Source organism: Volvox carteri (genome assembly GCF_000143455.1).
Source record: "Volvox carteri f. nagariensis unplaced genomic scaffold VOLCAscaffold_38, whole genome shotgun sequence".
Classification (NCBI taxonomy): domain Eukaryota; kingdom Viridiplantae; phylum Chlorophyta; class Chlorophyceae; order Chlamydomonadales; family Volvocaceae; genus Volvox; species Volvox carteri.
Window position 1 is genome coordinate 112,401 of NW_003307581.1, and position 15,953 is coordinate 128,353.

Genomic DNA, 15,953 nt, shown 5'->3' on the forward strand with positions numbered 1-15,953 from the left:
GCCGCCGCCGCCGGGGGCCTGACCTCCCCCGCCAGCGTCCGCGGCGACCCAGGACCGGGCTGGGCGGCGGGAGACGACCTGGCGTGCCATCACCTCGTTGAAGTACGGCACGTTCAGGTGCGTTATTGTAGTACGTATGCGTAAACCCATTGGTTCTGGGATGGTTTCGTGATCCTTTGTTCTATGCGAATGGTTGTGTCGGGGCTGAGGCCACAAGTACAATTACAGTTACAACCTGTGTGGGTCCCGAGCGAGTTGCAGGAAATGGGGGATGGAGGGGGCCCGATTTCACACCGAGGAAAGTGGTCTTAGTAGCGTAGAAGTGGTGGGGGATGGGGGTGGGGGGCGGCTAGTGCTCGCTCCATCAAGTAGATGGCGATGCTAGTAAGGATAGCACCGCACACCCTGTCTATCTGTATGTATATGTGGATGTATTTGTGCCCGAGGTTAAGTATATGTGGATGTATGTTTGTCCCTCCGTCGCTGTCCACGATGACAGGGGCCTGGACACACAGCCACCGGGACCACAGGAGGAGGAGGCGGCGGTGACGGCAGTAGCGGCAGCAGCCCCGAGCCCGCAGCCTCGTCCAGCATGACCGGGGTCTCTGCAGATTCCCGTACTGTCGTACTCCAGCCGGGCCTGACACACCTCACATTCCGCATCGCGCCGATGCGGCCCGGCCTGTACTTCGCCCGCCACCTATCCGCCTCTGTTGGATCGTACGATCTCCGTATACCTGTCGTACCGGCGGGCCAGCTCGCAGCTGACATACGCGCGCTGACAAGCGGCTGGTCCGGATTCGTGGGGCTGGGGGCCAGGGCCGCGGGGGCCGCGGGTTCGGGCGCGCCGGGGGCTGGCGGCAGCTTTTCCTTTGGCGGCCTGGGTTTGAGCGGCTCGTCCATGTGTACGGCAGCGGCGATCGCGCAGCTTGGGCGCGTGGAAGGTACAGGACTGGGCCCCGAGAGTGTGTGTATAGTGTGTGTGTTTTGTGCGGGAGGGTGCTTATATACAGATTTATGTATTCACGCGTACGGGTGTAGACAGACATACACACATGTCAACACGCAGTCTCTCTACCTCTCTCTATAACTTACTGCCTACCTACTTACCTTCCTACCTACCTACCTATGCATCTGCCAAGCAGGTGGTGAGGTACGGCACCTGGAGGTAGCTCTCCATGTGGGCCCCCTGGTCCCCCGGCTGGGGGTGGCTCCCGTGGCGGTGGGGGGGGGACTGGCGGCGGGGCTGCCGCAGTGGCTGGGGGTGGCGCTGACACCGCTGGACGCGGACCCGGAGGCGGAGGCGGCGGGGGCAAGGTGCAGCAGCAGCAGCAGCAGCAGCAGCGCCGAAGATGATGACGCAGGTGATCATGGCGCTGACGACGAGGAGGGCCCGGGTGGCGATGCTGCCGCCGGCGGAGAAGGAGGGGGAGGACGACGACGAGGAGGTGCCAATCGCGGTGGCTTGCAGTACGTACGGGTACATGTTCAGGTACAACAAGCAGGGCGGGTATACTGTACGTCTGTCGTACGGTTCAGGGCTCGTTTGACACCAAGCATTGTTTCCATGCAATTGTTTCACTCCGGTAGTCCCCGTGCCATACCTCCTCCGCTTGTCGTACTTCCACTTGCCGTACGTCCTCTTGCCCCTCCTGCCGCAGGCCCGGGCTCAGTCCGCGTTGCGAGTGGGGGAGTGGTGTCCCCCCGCCGCCGCCTCCACCCCCCAGGTGCCCCTCTCCGCCATGCCCTCCATCCCCTCCACGGGCGGTGCCCCTCCGCCCCTCGTTGTTGAAGCACAAGGCGGCGGCGGTGGCGACGGCGGCACCCTCCCGCCCCTCGCCGTCACTGGATTCGCAAGCCCTGCCGTGGCCGCCATGGCCGCCACTCCCTCCTTTAACCATCACCATCTTCCATGCCCGGACTACCCAGCTCAGCCCGGCGCCTTGGCTGCTCCGCCGACATTTCGAAGGGCTGAGGCGGCCGGACACTGCCGAGTTGCCGTCATTGACTTGCAGCGAGTGGCGGTGGACCAAGCGGCGGCGGCGGCGGCGGCAACGGCGGCGCCGCCGTCCCGGATGACGTCGCAATCATCTTCATCGCGCACTCCGCCGCCGCCGCCGTCGGGCGGCGTGGACAGTTCCCTTGTGTGTAGCGGCAGTACGGGCGGCGGTGGCGGCGGCGCCGCTGGTTGTACGGCTGTTGGCAGGGTGGCGGAGGTGGCGGAGGCGCAGTGGACGGTTCACAGTCGCCAGGGGGTAGATCTGTCGCAGGTGCGGCCGTTACTCCCATCTCGTATCTCCACTCGTCCATGTGGCTCTCGGGCTCCGAGAGGAGGCGGCCCGCGGCCCCCCCTCCCCCGCCCCTTCCCCCCCCATCAGTCTTTCCTTGGCATCAGCTTAACTCGCTCGTGGTTCGTCTCCCCCCCCTCCCCCTCTCTCCCCCCTCCCCCGCAGGTCCTTGCGGGCCCGCTGAGCTCCCCCGTGCTGATGTGGCTGCCCGTGTGGGTGCCCCCCGCCGCCCCGGTGATGGGACCAGACGATAAGGCCCCGCTGGATGTGGCTCCGGAGTTGGTACGAGTACAGCAGGTACGGTACGGTACGGCGGGGTGCGCTGGTGCGTGGGGTGTGAGGGCGACGCCCCGCTAGGTGGGGGGTCCCCGCAGGACGAGAAGGAAAAGAAAAAGTAAGAAAGGAAGGTAAGGCATGGTAGGGTAGGGTAGGGTAGGGTACGGTACTGGTAGCGCTACTGGTGCAACCACTGGGCGGGGTATTCGGTGTTACCTGCCGTGTGATGGGTGTCCTGGGTGCGGCAGGCGTCCTGGCATTCCATCGTGGAGGGGCTGTCGTACAGCATTGACGTGTCTACCGGTCCGTGTGCGTGCAAACCCCCCACCTACTCCCGCCGAACCCCCCGGGCCCCCACATACACACGGTGATGCGTGGCGTCAGGCTCACGCGGGAGTGACGTCATCACGGTACGGCACCGCTGGCGGGCTGAACGGCCGGAGGTTCATCAGCCGGCAGGGCGCCGCGGTGAGCTGTTGTTGCTGCTGCTACTGCTGTGTAATTGTGTGTGTATGTGTGTGTATGTGTGTGTATGTATGTGTGTTGTGGGAGAGGGGTCCCCCACGTCCTCATGCAGCTGTGTGGGCCTGCGGCTGCGGAGCGTGTCAACCTGACACTTGAGCCACCTCGGAATGTCGTAACTCTGCGCAACTAACTAACCACGGTGTCTGTAACACATCACCTCCCCCGTTCTCCTTCTTGGCGGTGTGGTTTGATGCCACTGCCAGCAGACGGTATCAGGCAACGGGCGGGAAAGCAAGCCCACCGGCGCAGGTGCGGGCGGCGGTGGCGGCGGCGGCGGCGGCGGCGGCGCAACTACGCCACCCCCTCAACCGGGGCCCAAGAGCCAGGTGCCAGGTAGGGTGCCTCCCTCCCTCCCTCCTCTACCCCCGGCCGCGACCCACGGGTCGGAAAGCAGCATACACACCCAATCCTGCTGCTGCTGCTGTTCTGTCCGCTGTCGTTGTGAGGTTGTGTGCGTGTACGTACATCGTATCTTGCAGGAGGCCAGCGGCCGCTCCCCCCTGTGGAGCTGGAGGTGGTGGTGGAGGGGCTGCGGGGTGGCGTGTGGCGCTCACAGGCGACCTCGTTGGCGGTGCCGCTGCAGCAGCCCTTCAGGGTTCGAACCACGGTAGGAACGGGAGGGGAATGAAATGACACAAGACGCAGGGGCGGGGCGGGGCCCATGTGGGAAGGGGTGGAACGGGAGTTCAAGGCTGTTGCCTGAAATAGGGAGAGGAGGGTGAGGTCGGGCCCCACGCCAGCCGGGGAGAGTGTGGCCGAGTGTGCACACCGCCGGCCCCGCCCTCCCCACACACAACAGCACCCAGCAGGCTGCGTCTCCTGTCATGAGACAGACACACGCACGTACGCATTGATGTCCTGTTTTTTCACCGTCGCTGGGGTAACGTTGACAGCCTGCAATGACACACACACAAACACACACAGCGCGTTCCTCCCCTCCTTCCTTGTCCTGTCCCTTCGTGTTCGCGTCTTTCCCTGCCGCCCCCACTCCCCAGCCTGTGGACACCTCCCCGCCACCTTGCCTGACAGCTCCCCACCACCACCACACACCCACACACACCCCTCGCCGGCACAGGCCTATCAGCGCCCAGACAGCCAGGTGCTGGTGTCCGTGAACGCGACCAGCTGCCTGTCCTTGCCCGTACTGGTGACGGAGGTGGTTCTGGAGCCGCAGTACGGACTGGTGTTGGGGTTAGGCGATGGCGGCAGCGGCGGCGCCGTTGGGGGCCACCTCCCGTCGCTAATCCCCGGGCTACTGCCGCTGCAGCTGGGCCCCCAACAGGGGGTGAGCTGGGCCTTCATCCTCAGTAGGGCGGCAGGTGTGTGGTGGTGGGGGATGGGGGGAATTGCGGGTTACGGGTGTGAGGGCCCCGGGGGAGACTTGCACCTGGAGGTCCTCGAACCCTAGCTAGGCCGCTTAGGAGCTGGTGGTGGTGGTGGTGCTGCTGCTGCTGCCGGTGTGGTTGGTTGGGTAGTTGCTTGGGTTGGTTTGGGCAATTCTGCAACCAACACTTGCTGCCAATATCTCCTGTAAACCTTGGCTGCTGCTATTGCTACTGTAACTGCTATTGCTGCTGCTACTGCTGCTACCGTTACTGCAACTGCTACTGCCATCTTCTCCTCCCCACGCCAACCCCCCAGAGGCCCTCCAGGAGCCCCCCGGGCTGCATGAGGAGGACTGCTGCCTGCTGCACATGACGTTCAGTGTGCTGCCCCCACTGGCTGGCTCGGTCCTCGCGGCGTTCGAAGTGCCGGGCAACTCGCCACAGCAGGTCGGCAGGTACCCGTATCCTCTGCCGCCGCTTTCGGCGCCACCACCGGCTCCCCCCGCGGGCGCCTTGCTGGGGGATGGAGGAGCTCTGACGCCAAGTGGCTCGTACAACGAGTCGAGCGTCGCCGCGGCGGCGGCGGTAGTGTCGGCTGCCAGCCCCAGCGGTGCAGGCCACGGCGTGCAGGGCTACGGCCTTCAGCCCCGTGCGTCGGCCGCTCAGCAGCAGCAGCAGCAGCAGCAGCAGCAACCGCCGGCGTCGGCGCTGCCGCCGCCGGCGGCTGCCAGCACCAACTGCCCTAACATCTATAGCCACAACGGCGTGTACGCGCTGGCGGCGGGTGCACGAATGTACGACGGCAGCTTGGGTGGCGGCGGCGGCTGTGGTGGTGGTGCGAGGCTCGGCTTCACACACGGCTTCATCCTGGAGTTCCCGCCGACCAACGCCCTCACCCACAACTTGGTTTCGGTGCGGCTTTTGGGCCCCCACGCCGCCTCCCTGGGTCAACCCACGCATCTAACGTGGCTGGTGACGCGAGTCTCTTCGCCACCTGCTGCCCCCCCTGGCGGCGCCGCTGCTGCCGCCGAGGACGCCGATGTCGCGGTGTACGAGGTCATCGAAGCAACAGACGCCGCTGACGGTGGCGGCGCCGGCGCGCTGCCGGGCAGCGCGACGGCCATAGCCACGGCCGCTGTTGCTGGCGGCACGATGGGCGGCGGCGGCGGCGGCGCTGCTGCCGCCGCCGGTGCTGGTCCCTGGCAGTGGCGCCAGGCGTTGGGCTGTCGGGGCAGTATTCGACTGGGACAGGCGAAAGGCAGTGTGGCGGTTGTAGAGGCGGTGATGTTGCCGGTAGTGCCTGGGTTGCTGCGTGCGCCGGTGCTGAGGCTGCGCGGGCTCCGGGAAGTGCGGGACGAGGACGCGGCGGCGGCGGAGTACGTGGTTGTGACGTCACCGCTGTCGTTGTAGTACCAGCCGTACGCGCTGTCATTCCACGGCTATATGTGTTCATGAGACTATGCAGCCTCTTGGTGGTCTCTTAACAGCTTATACAGCTATTAGGTTAGGATTTCATTCTGAGGGGCTGAGCCCCGGCCTGCTTGCTTGGCTAGGACTGTGTGTGTTTCAATGACGTGAGCCGCGGGAACGGGTGGCGATAGATGCGGTCGGTGAGTTTGTATGTATGTATGTGTATGCATGGTCGTGCGACGCACCGGCGGCATCGTTGGGTGGTATCCCCTCCCCTAAGGGGAGGTGGCCATGAATCGTGCCATGAAGTGCGCGCGGGGCAGGGTGGGGGGTGGGGTGGGCGAGTGGAAGCCCGTCCGGGGATCACAGTGCACTTCGTGGTCCGGGAGCTTTCCCCAGTGCGCAGTGCAACAGAGAGCGCTCCGCAGTATCAGAAAACATTACCGCTGCTGGGACGACCACCACCACCACCACCACCACCACCACCACCACCAGCAACAACATCAAAGCCTCTCAAGTTTTGGTCTCTCGTAAAAGCTCCTTTACAGATCCACGGACGTATGACGCTGGCAGCAGCAGCTGTGTTTACTCATGCGCGCTCCTGCCAGATACATACATACGTACATACATACATGCACATACACACGTGTGTTTTGGATACAGAACGAACCCATCCTCGTCTCGCTCTTACCAGCCCTCTCAACGGCGGGCCCGCGCCTGTGGTGGAGATGTGAGAGGTCCCGCCCAAGGTAATGCGTTCGTCAGGGCAGTGCCCTACGTTCCATCACACCAGCAGCATGGTCGCAGTAGTAGTAGCAGCAGCAGCAGCAGTGGTGGTGGTGGTGGGAGCTCGATTCAGCCCTCTGGCTCCTCCCCGGGCCTCGAACATACATACAGACTTACATAGTACGTACATACATACATATACATACATAGACCTGCGTGTGCGTGGATTAAAGATTGGCGAGTGTAGCCCCGCAGGCACCGCACCCTGCCAGGCTGGCATCCTCCTGCTCTCCCTCATTCCCTTCATCCCTTTCTTGAAGCTGGTCCCACGGGGCGGTGGGAGTTGAAGACCGTGCAGGACCCAGTTACTACAACGCAAGGATAAAAAAATCACATTCGCATAAGAACCCTAAGTTAAACACGCTCACTTAGCATTAGCATACAGCGTTTCAGCCAGCAAAGCGAAACGGCGGAAAGTTAAAAAAAAACGAACCACTAAGACCCTGGCCGGGAATGCTATTTATATCTTCCGCATCTTCCCCCCGACCAGATTAATGGCATAAACAGCGAAGGCGCACCTTAACTGGATTTTGCAATAGCTGCAACGATGGCAACAAGATCCTCCACAACCGGATACCACCTAAGCAGGAGCAGCCGCGTCATCCAACAAAAACAAAAAAATGCGCAACAAAGGAATTAAATTACGGTCGGCCCATTGCCGTTGTCATCGCCTGAAATCCGCATTGTCGTCCCCAGCAGCCCGCTCCTCCCCCTTCCCCTCCTGCTCCTCCTGCAGGGCCTTGGTCGCGGCGATGCTGATGGCTCTGGTGGCCAGGATGGTGGCGACTGCGCCCACACCTGCCGGGGGGCCAAAGGGCCGAAGTGGCGCGGGGCGGAGTGGACCGAAGTGCGCACATTAGTGGATGGGGTGGGTGTGTGAGGGCGTGCTGGGGGTTTGTGTGGTAGGGGGACAGCACCACTGCACACACCCTTCGGTGTCAAGGAACACACGGGCAGACAGACAGACAGACCGCTAAGGCCATACTACCGTATTGTACTACCGTATTGTCGTAATGGCTTACCGTACAAGACAAGTTGCGTCGTATCCACCGCTCCTCCGCCGCCCGCCGCCGCCGACACCGCGGCCCTGCCCGCGCCACCCAGATACACGTACGCAAACGTGCCCGGTAGCATGCCCAACCACGAGGACGCCACGTACGGCAATAGCGGTACGGCAGTAAGGCCCAGAGCGTAATTCAACAAGTTGAAAGGCACCAGAGGGGACAGCCGCAACAGGAACACAACGTACGCCCCTCTGGCCGCCACACCCTTCAGTACGGCATTGAAGCGGGGGAGGTCTGCGGGGGACACGGGGACACGGCGTGACCTGTGTTTAGCAAAAGGTGGCGGTGTGTTGCAGACACAATTCCGGTTGGGGGGAAGGGCTGGAAAGGCAGGAAGCCGCCGCCGCCGCCGATGATAATGGGGAGACGACCACAGGGGTCTCTATCCCGATCATGCCATGGCCGTCGCCACCACACCGCGTTGCCCCCTCCCCCCACCCTTCCACACTCCCCCACCTTCCCCTGCGGCTCCTCCTCACTCCAGACCACCTGACACTGCCGGTCCCCAGTCCCGCAACGGCACATCAACCCACTAACCGGCGCCCGGTCCAACCGTCCCTCCATGCGTCCCCCACCCGCTCTCCTCCGGCCCCTAGCAGCGCAATGCCTTTCCTCCCCCTCCACACGTACACACACACCGCCAGCAGTGGTGTCCCCACCTGCCACTTTGCGCTCCACCCAGGGTCTGGCCAGGTACCGGGACGTCAGAAAGGCGGCGGTGGCCCCCGCGGTTGAGGCCAGGGAGACCCACACCGTGCCCGCCAGGGGGCCTGCGGCTCACCGGGAGGGGGGAGAGGGGGGAGAGAGGGAGAGAGGGAGGTGGCGGTGATGGATCAGAAATAGACTAGCCATGGCGATAATAACTGTGTTGGTGGTTGGAAGGTGAGTTGGGGACACAACACGCAGTGGAAGTGGGCGGGTTGTCGGATCGTTTTTGTGCGGGCCGGGTGCAGTGCGGGCTAACACGGAAAGCAGGGTGGTATATATCCCGGTAATAATACGCGGGGAGGAAAAAGGGGGGGACCGCCAGCGGGTATTACCCACGGCGCCAAGGGACCCACGGCGCCAAGAGGCGAGATGTTTCATAGGGATTGGGCTGGGGGTGTCGATGAAGGTGTGTAAAAGGAGGAGCTGGGCTGAGTCGAGGTGCCGGGCGCGTGATTTGGGATTGATCGTTACGTAAGTCGGTAAGCACAGAAACTGAGCGTTAGGTAGTCTGGCATTTGACAGCAATCATCTTCGGCCCCACCCGTTGTCAGGTGCAGTTACGTGGACATGAGATCCCAGGACACGGGAAGAGCTCACCAAACAAGGCGCCTGCAGCGAGGGTAAGCACCGATGCGGGAAACAGCAACACGGTTGCAGCCACGTAAAGTGCGACGAAGACGGCGGGTCCCAGCCAGCCGGAAGACTCAACAGCATCGACCGCCGCATCGGTCAGCCCTGATATGGAAGTGGCCTCCGCATCGCCGGGAACCAGCAGAAACAGCGCTGCCAGCGCGGCCACAGTAGAAATTACCGCTACATGAGATCCAGACCTTGCATCCGTGCCCTCGCTGCCATCGGAGGTCCCGCAGACTGCAAGTAATCCTTGATTGCTCGAACTCCGCCCTGGGACTAAAGTACGACTGTAAATTTTTGAGTTGCTATAGTTTGTATCATGTCCATGATGTTTTCGCCGAAGCAATAAAGCTAATCTTGCATCTGTTGCGCGCACAAGGCAGGCAGTTCGGAGCCGTGCGTTGCCCGCGACATACTGGCAAGTATTTATACAGCATAAAGTACAGTTCTTCATCCTCAGGATTTGGTTAGGGAATGTACAGATCCCATGCATGAATGCGGAGAGCACCTCTGGACGAGCATCGTACTGGAAACTGAACATTCGCACATGGGAGCATCGCATCCAGAATTGCTGCCATTTAGACATTTTCGGTATGAGGGTTTCGTAAATCTTTACAACAGGATTACATCTTTACGCCGCGTTCTTACGCATTTTCAGGACCAGCTTCTAGCCGTACGTGTTCAAGAACCTGAGAACGTGCCAAGAGCGTACGCGGGCGTCGCACGGCCAACTAGATGTAACTACTGACTTTAAAAACTAAAGTTACACGTCGGAACTTTTAGGGCTCCCTGCCTTCATCGCGTTATGACCGTTGGGTTACGCCACGCGCTGTTAGATGCATAGATTAGGAGCTGCAGCAAGCCGGAAACAAGGAGCAAGGCGTCTTCGAGCTGCAGTAGGGCATTGGCTTGCTTCGGCGGCGGTATTGGTACGTGGTCATCGGCCCCACGTCCAACTTCGATCCCGTTTCAGGTTAGAGACAACGGAATCCCTTCACGGCTTTGTCTCATTCCACCTCATATATATTTGCTCATAGTTTGAGGACTAGACTGTCAACACCGTGAGGCTCCAACTAACTTCCGCTGTGTGATATGGAAAACCCACCCCCCTTCGCCGGGCCCCAACTATCACGCAGCTTCCAGAAACTACACGTACAACCGGACTCACCCACAGGCCCCGGAGCTGGGGCCGGGGCTGGAGCCCTTGCCTATTGCACCCAGCACAGCAGCTTGCACGGCCTTGCCATGGACGCCTCAAGCTCGATGCCTCCCCCAACTCCCATCCCCTGGTACGCGTCCACACGTTGCAGACCCGTGCAGTGCCTAACTACTACCTAACCACACTTGCAACTGACGACGCAACTGACAGCCGCAACCGCTCACAGCACGACAAGGACGGCAGCACCCCATGGCACGACCGCAGACCACAGCCATACGCGTGATGGTCTCCCAGCTGAAAGAAGGCGCTAACGAACGCTCACGTAGTAGTCCAGCACGCCTGGCTGGCCGCACCCGGTTGCGCACGGGGATGTGAAACAACAACAGCAACAGCGCCTGCGTGATTTACGTCTATCTACACAGACAGAATCTCTCTAAGCGCAATTGCGTACATGCAGACGAGCAATTCAAACGCATTGCTAGATGGTTGAAGTTCTGCCGCCGCGTCGTAACGTCATTACATTTTTGCAGCGTTGAATGGAGCTGTGGGCGGTTTTCTCATTATCAAGGCATAAAAATATGATATAATATAATACAACATTATCAAAGTTTTTTTCAGGGGGGTAGAAAACACACAGCCCTATTCCCGTGGGGAGCTCCCCACTCCCAGTGCTGCCAGTACCCTACAAAGTCTAGGAGCCCCCCATCCCGCCAGCAGCCACACGTGGGTTCCATGCCGCACGTTCTCCCCGACCCGACCTGACCTCCCCTGTCAGGTGGACCAAATTCACCCGGTGGCGGCAGACCTCCTTACAAGAGGGCAGGGAGGCGGAGCACCGGGTGCTGCGTCTCTTCCCGGGGTGAGAGAGAGAGAGCTGACTGCGTGGATGGGCTGGCTTGGCGGCTGGTGAATTGGAACAGTTGCTTGTGCTTGTGGGCTCGTGACGTTTGAGCCGCGAGAGGAGGTCAAGGGGGCAGCTGCAGGATGGGGGATGAAAGAAGGCAAGGGGGAGAAAGTCGAGAGCTAGGCAGTCATCATCAGGCGGCTCGGTAGTCTGTATGACCTCCCTCTCCTATTTTGCTTGTATCCATATGCGGGTGACCAGTCAGCGCTGACGGTCTCCGTTGGGATCGGGATCTCTCTCGCTGAGAGTGCTGCGGCTGGTGCGGCTGCTGCTGCCGCTGCTGCCGCTGCTGCGGCTGATGCTATTGCTCTTACTGCTGCTGCTACGGTTGCTACTGCAGGTTGGATGGCCCCATGCAGGCCAGTGATGTGCGAGTGGGTCCGGGTCCCGAGGCCTACCTGCACACCTTGTCCGGGGGTCAGGACCGCGTGGACCCCCCCGTGGTGATGATGCCGGGTTACGGAGCGGGAGTGGGCTTTTACTACCGGTGGGTGCCTGAATGGCGGTCTGGTCTGGCTGGGTAACTGGGAGGCTGACTGACTGACGGCTGGGAGGGTGGGAGAGTGGGAGGGTGGCTAGCAGCTGAAGGGCGGTCGTCTGATGGTGGCTACCCTGGCGGGGTGTGGCCGTGGGGCTGCAGAGCGCGCTGGTAGGGGCGGGGAGAGGCGGGGGACGTCGCCATCACGTGCCCGGCGATCAGATGTCTGCAGATTAAGGAGGGTGGGGGGGGTGTACCTTGCATGCAACACGTGAGTGCACCATCGTCCAGTGCACTACCGTATGTCGTACTCGTACTCCTATTCGTACAATCACACCGTCGCTCATTAGCGCTACCTCCGAAACCACCTCTCCCGGCCGCCTATAGGAATTTTCCCAGTCTAGCCCGGCAATTGCGGCTGTTCGCGGTGGACTGGTTGGGCACGGGCCTTTCCGGCCGGCCCCCCTACCGGGCTCGCACTCGCGAGCAGGCGGAGGACTTCTTCCTCACCAGCCTGGCGGAGTGGCGGCGGGCGGCGGGGCTGGAGGGGTCTAAGATGGTCCTGGTGGGTCTGGATGTCCCGGGTATCCAAGGGGGGGTGAGGGGAGGGGGTGAGGGTGCATGTGGACGGGCGGGGAGGCGAAGTGGCTCCAGCCTGTGAGGCGCTCCCATTCGCCCCCCGCTTGCGCAGTCTGTGGTGGCTTTAGGGTTTTTCCCGTCACTTACCTAACACCCCAACCATATATTGGACATCACCATCGCGACAGACCTCCTTCCTGTCACTCCGCCCCCCTCCCTCTCTCCCCCCCTTGCAGGTGGGTCACAGCCTGGGCGGCTACCTGGCGGCCAACTACGCACTGCGGTATCCGGAGCACGTGCAACACCTGGTGCTGGTGTGCCCCGCGGGAGTGGTGAGGGAGGGGGAGGGGAAGGGGGAGGGGCTCCCCTTGTGCGTCTTTTGTGCTGTTGCCGTTCTGTTGCAAGACCCCCTGTCAAACTAACAGCGCAGAACTAGGGAGGAAGGTAACAGCAGCAACAGCAGCAATAGCAGTGTGGTGCGCTTGGGATGGATTAGGGATTTAGGCCGTTCATGCCTCCCCTCGTGTCTACCACGGCCGGTGTTGTGTTGTAAGGACTCTCATCATGCATGTCACTCTCCCCCAATTGACCTCATTCACCCCGTTCCCCCTCCTCTGCCTTCACGGACGCCTTTCGGTCAGTTCTACGTCTGGTACACTCTTGCCCTGGCAGCAGCTTCACTCGTTCGTGGTTCGTCTTTCCCCCTCCTCCCCTTCCCTGGGTCATGCACTGGTGTGATTGACACACACACGTACTTGAGGCCCCACCGTTCCCCCAGCAACAGACTTCGGTTGGCGACATGTCACTTAGCACCCCGCAGAGCCTGACCCGCATGTGTGAGCCAAGTAATCGCAGCTAATGCCACCGGCCTGACCCCTCTTCCCTCCACCCCCTCCTGCCCCCTCCGACAGCCCAAGGCGCCCGAGGACTGGGAGCGGCGCTGGCTGGGCGACAAATGGAGCTGGCGGGGTCAGATGTTCAAGATGTTCATGTGGGGGTGGGAGAAGGGCGTCACGCCGGGGGCCATCATTCGGGGCCTGGGTCCATGGGGCCAGAACCTGGTGTTCAAGTACGTGGCCAACAGATTCTCACATCACGGTGCGTGCTTGTGGGTGGCGGGTAGCAGTGGGTGGATGGGTGGTCACGGTCAAACGCTGGGCGTCGGGATGCCGGGTTGCGGCTTCTCCCTCTCAATACCCTCCCTCCTCCTCCCCATAATCCTCCTCCCCATAATCCTCCTCCTCCTCCGCCGCCGTTCCTCTTCCTCTCCAGGTGAGGGCCTCAGTCAACGAGAGATCGACCTGTTCAAGGAGTACTTTTACAGCATTGCGGCATTGCCCGGAAGCGGCGAGGTGGGTGCGGATGGGTGCGGATGGTGGGAATGTGAATAGGTGGTGTACCTGGCCGCCCCCTGTATCCCTTACCTTTCTGGCTGCCACGCCATTCTTTTCCTCTTCGTTCGTTCCATGCACACGAAGCACCGTCGCAAGGGCCCCCCCCCCTACGCCCCTCCCCGTCTCCCCTCGGGGCTGTGTGTCCAAACTGACTGCCATTCCCGTACTTCAGACTGCTGCCAGAGTTATTGATTCTTCCTTTTTAAGGGACTGCCCCGCAGCACCTCCAAGCTATCTTTCCACTTGCTGCTATAATCCCCCCCATCGCCGACACCGTGGGCGCCCTTGCATGCTGATTGCAGTACGCGCTGCGGCACCTGCTGGCCCCGGGGGCCTGGGCGCACGCCCCCCTGGAGGAGCGCCTGCACGAACTCAAGGTGCCGGTCACCTTCATCTACGGGCGACATGTGAGTGCTTCCTCATATAGAATGAATAGGGGGGTGGACGTGGGGGTGGGGATGGCGATAGGGTAAAAGTGCTGGAGGGGAGGGAAAGCAGAGGAGGGGAGGGGAGCTGCTGTGTGCCTTTTGGGGTCGGGCAGCCGTCCCTCCCTCCCTCCCCTTCCGGGAACCGTGTGTGTTGTGGTGTGGGGGGGGGGGGGGCCGGGGGCCCGGGGGGTGTTCGGGGACGCGAAAACCCCCCGGTCTGTTTATCCCCTCCTTCCGCACCCGGAACTGTTACCCATCTGGGGTCCAGGCACATCACCACTGCTTTGGGCTCCTGCGGCAGCAGGAGTCCACGTGTGCTTTGGACGTGTCGGCAGTTTTGCCTCTTTGGGTTTTGCAGTACATGGTTTCCCTCCCTTCCCTCCCCTCCACGCGCCCTCCCTTCCCTCACCACTCAGGACTGGATGCGACCCGAGTACGCGGTGCAGCTGTGTGCGCGGCTCCGGAAGGAGCGACCCCCCTCCGCCCCCAACGACCTCACCGTGGAGATCATTGACGACGCGGGGCACTTCGTCTTCTTGGACCAGCCGGTGGGCGGCTAGGTGGCCGGAAGGATAGGGATCGCGAACAAGGAGTAGGATGGCATGGGTCATCTCCAGATCTTCAGCATTTTGATGAAGGAATACAGGAATAGAGTTTGTAGGTAGTTGCCGGTACAATACGATTCGGACAGCACCACGCCCGCCCCGTTCCCTGCCTCTTCGTTGTCCCTCTACCCAACCCCTGGACAGTTACCAATTGTTTGAACAGCGCTAATTACCCAACGGGTCCGCCCGACTATCTTTGGATTTTCTCAGGTGACGCAGCCGAGCTCTTAACGACGGTTCCTTGCATGATGCCCGTCATACCTTCGGCCCTCTCCTCTTTCTGTCGGTCCTCCCTCTGTCGTTAGCGTAAAAACAACCCGTAGTAGTAGCCCCTTAAACAGTGACATATTGGGGCGATGTCGGCGCCCCGCTGCCCTGCTCCGCCCGTTGTGGTGTGTCCTCTCGTTGTCGTGGCGGCGGTCGCCTCATCCTCATCCTCATCCTCATCCTCATCCTCATCCTCATCCTCACACACGGACACTTGCCCCCGGTACAGGAGCTATTCGACAAGGCACTCACCAATGTGGTGCTGCCGTACCTGCGGACAGCCCGCCAGAGGGAGAGGGCGGCGGCTTACGTGACAGCAGGCACGGAGGTGCAAGTGGCGCCTGAGGCGAAGGGGGTTGCGGATACGGCGGAGCGGGCAGCAGGGGCGGCGCGTGAGACTGCGGCCGCCACCTCCACGGCCACCGCCACGAGCTGGGGGTTCGCGGCGAGTGGTGTCGCCCCGCGCACACCAGGAGCTGGGGAACAGAAGTAAAAGGACAAGGACCATGGCGAGGAGGTGCGGTGATGGCTGTTTTGCAAAAGCCGCAGCTGCTGGGCAGCTGTCTAGGCAGCCGGGGCAAGTGGAGTACGGGAGTGATTGGGAAGAAGGGATCCTCATATGACTGTGTCCCTTTCACCCTGATCCCAGCTTTGAAGGGAAGAGCGTGCGATGACTTGCTTGCCTTTTACCCTCGTGTTACGATTAGAAATCGGAAGCGTGAGGGAGAGAATGGAGTGTGTTTTAATATAGGCTGCGAGGTGCGAGGCGCAGCATATAACTGTAGCCTCGACGAAGTATGTGCGTACGGGAGACTAATTGGACGAGACGCTAAAATGACATGACATGCGTGCGTTCAGGAGATGTAGCCGAGGGTTATCCGTTCTTGTCTGTCCCTTGTTCTGGACGGCGCAGTAGAGGCGAAGGGTGATGTGAGGAGGGATGCAGTGAAGGCGACGGGGGCGGGAGAGGGTAGTGCATCTGGAGAGACCTGCACGGCAGCATCTCGTCGGCTGAAGTAGCGGTTACCGATCGGTGACCGGTCGAATGTATGCCATAGGGATTATCGTCCATGCAGCTGTCTAGTCTGCTGGGCGGTGCCCGCCACACGGTGTTCTCCCAATGT

General features: G+C 61.6%; 3 protein-coding genes across 3 annotated transcripts in view; 2 read left to right on the forward strand and 1 right to left on the reverse strand.

The window, feature by feature from the left end:
- Positions 1-5,824, forward strand: part of VOLCADRAFT_94529 (uncharacterized protein) — a gene marked incomplete at both ends in the record, with an annotated part of 21,393 nt that extends 15,569 nt beyond the window's left edge. The window contains 10 exons of the mRNA XM_002953696.1: positions 36-117; positions 500-944; positions 1,146-1,492; positions 1,662-2,270; positions 2,454-2,585; positions 2,949-3,032; positions 3,296-3,422; positions 3,569-3,696; positions 4,165-4,408; positions 4,731-5,824. Coding sequence (XP_002953742.1) covers positions 36-117; positions 500-944; positions 1,146-1,492; positions 1,662-2,270; positions 2,454-2,585; positions 2,949-3,032; positions 3,296-3,422; positions 3,569-3,696; positions 4,165-4,408; positions 4,731-5,824 — 3,292 coding nt within the window. The remainder of the gene's footprint in view (positions 1-35; positions 118-499; positions 945-1,145; positions 1,493-1,661; positions 2,271-2,453; positions 2,586-2,948; positions 3,033-3,295; positions 3,423-3,568; positions 3,697-4,164; positions 4,409-4,730) is intronic.
- A 1,450-nt stretch (positions 5,825-7,274) lies between these two features.
- On the reverse strand, positions 7,275-8,526 carry VOLCADRAFT_94530 (uncharacterized protein; the record flags this gene model as incomplete). Its single annotated transcript, XM_002953767.1, has 4 exons — positions 7,275-7,408; positions 7,633-7,908; positions 8,334-8,359; positions 8,456-8,526. 4 exons carry the CDS (start codon positions 8,524-8,526, stop codon positions 7,275-7,277), a joined length of 507 nt encoding a protein of 168 aa, XP_002953813.1.
- Positions 8,527-8,782: 256 nt separating this feature from the next.
- On the forward strand, positions 8,783-15,322 carry VOLCADRAFT_106093 (uncharacterized protein; the record flags this gene model as incomplete). Its single annotated transcript, XM_002953697.1, has 12 exons — positions 8,783-8,788; positions 8,934-9,002; positions 10,152-10,304; positions 10,950-11,033; positions 11,501-11,565; positions 11,944-12,154; positions 12,372-12,467; positions 13,047-13,233; positions 13,408-13,487; positions 13,832-13,936; positions 14,374-14,505; positions 15,059-15,322. The coding sequence occupies 12 exons, from the start codon at positions 8,783-8,785 to the stop codon at positions 15,320-15,322; spliced, it is 1,452 nt and encodes a 483-aa protein (XP_002953743.1).
- Positions 15,323-15,953: the final 631 nt, after the last annotated feature.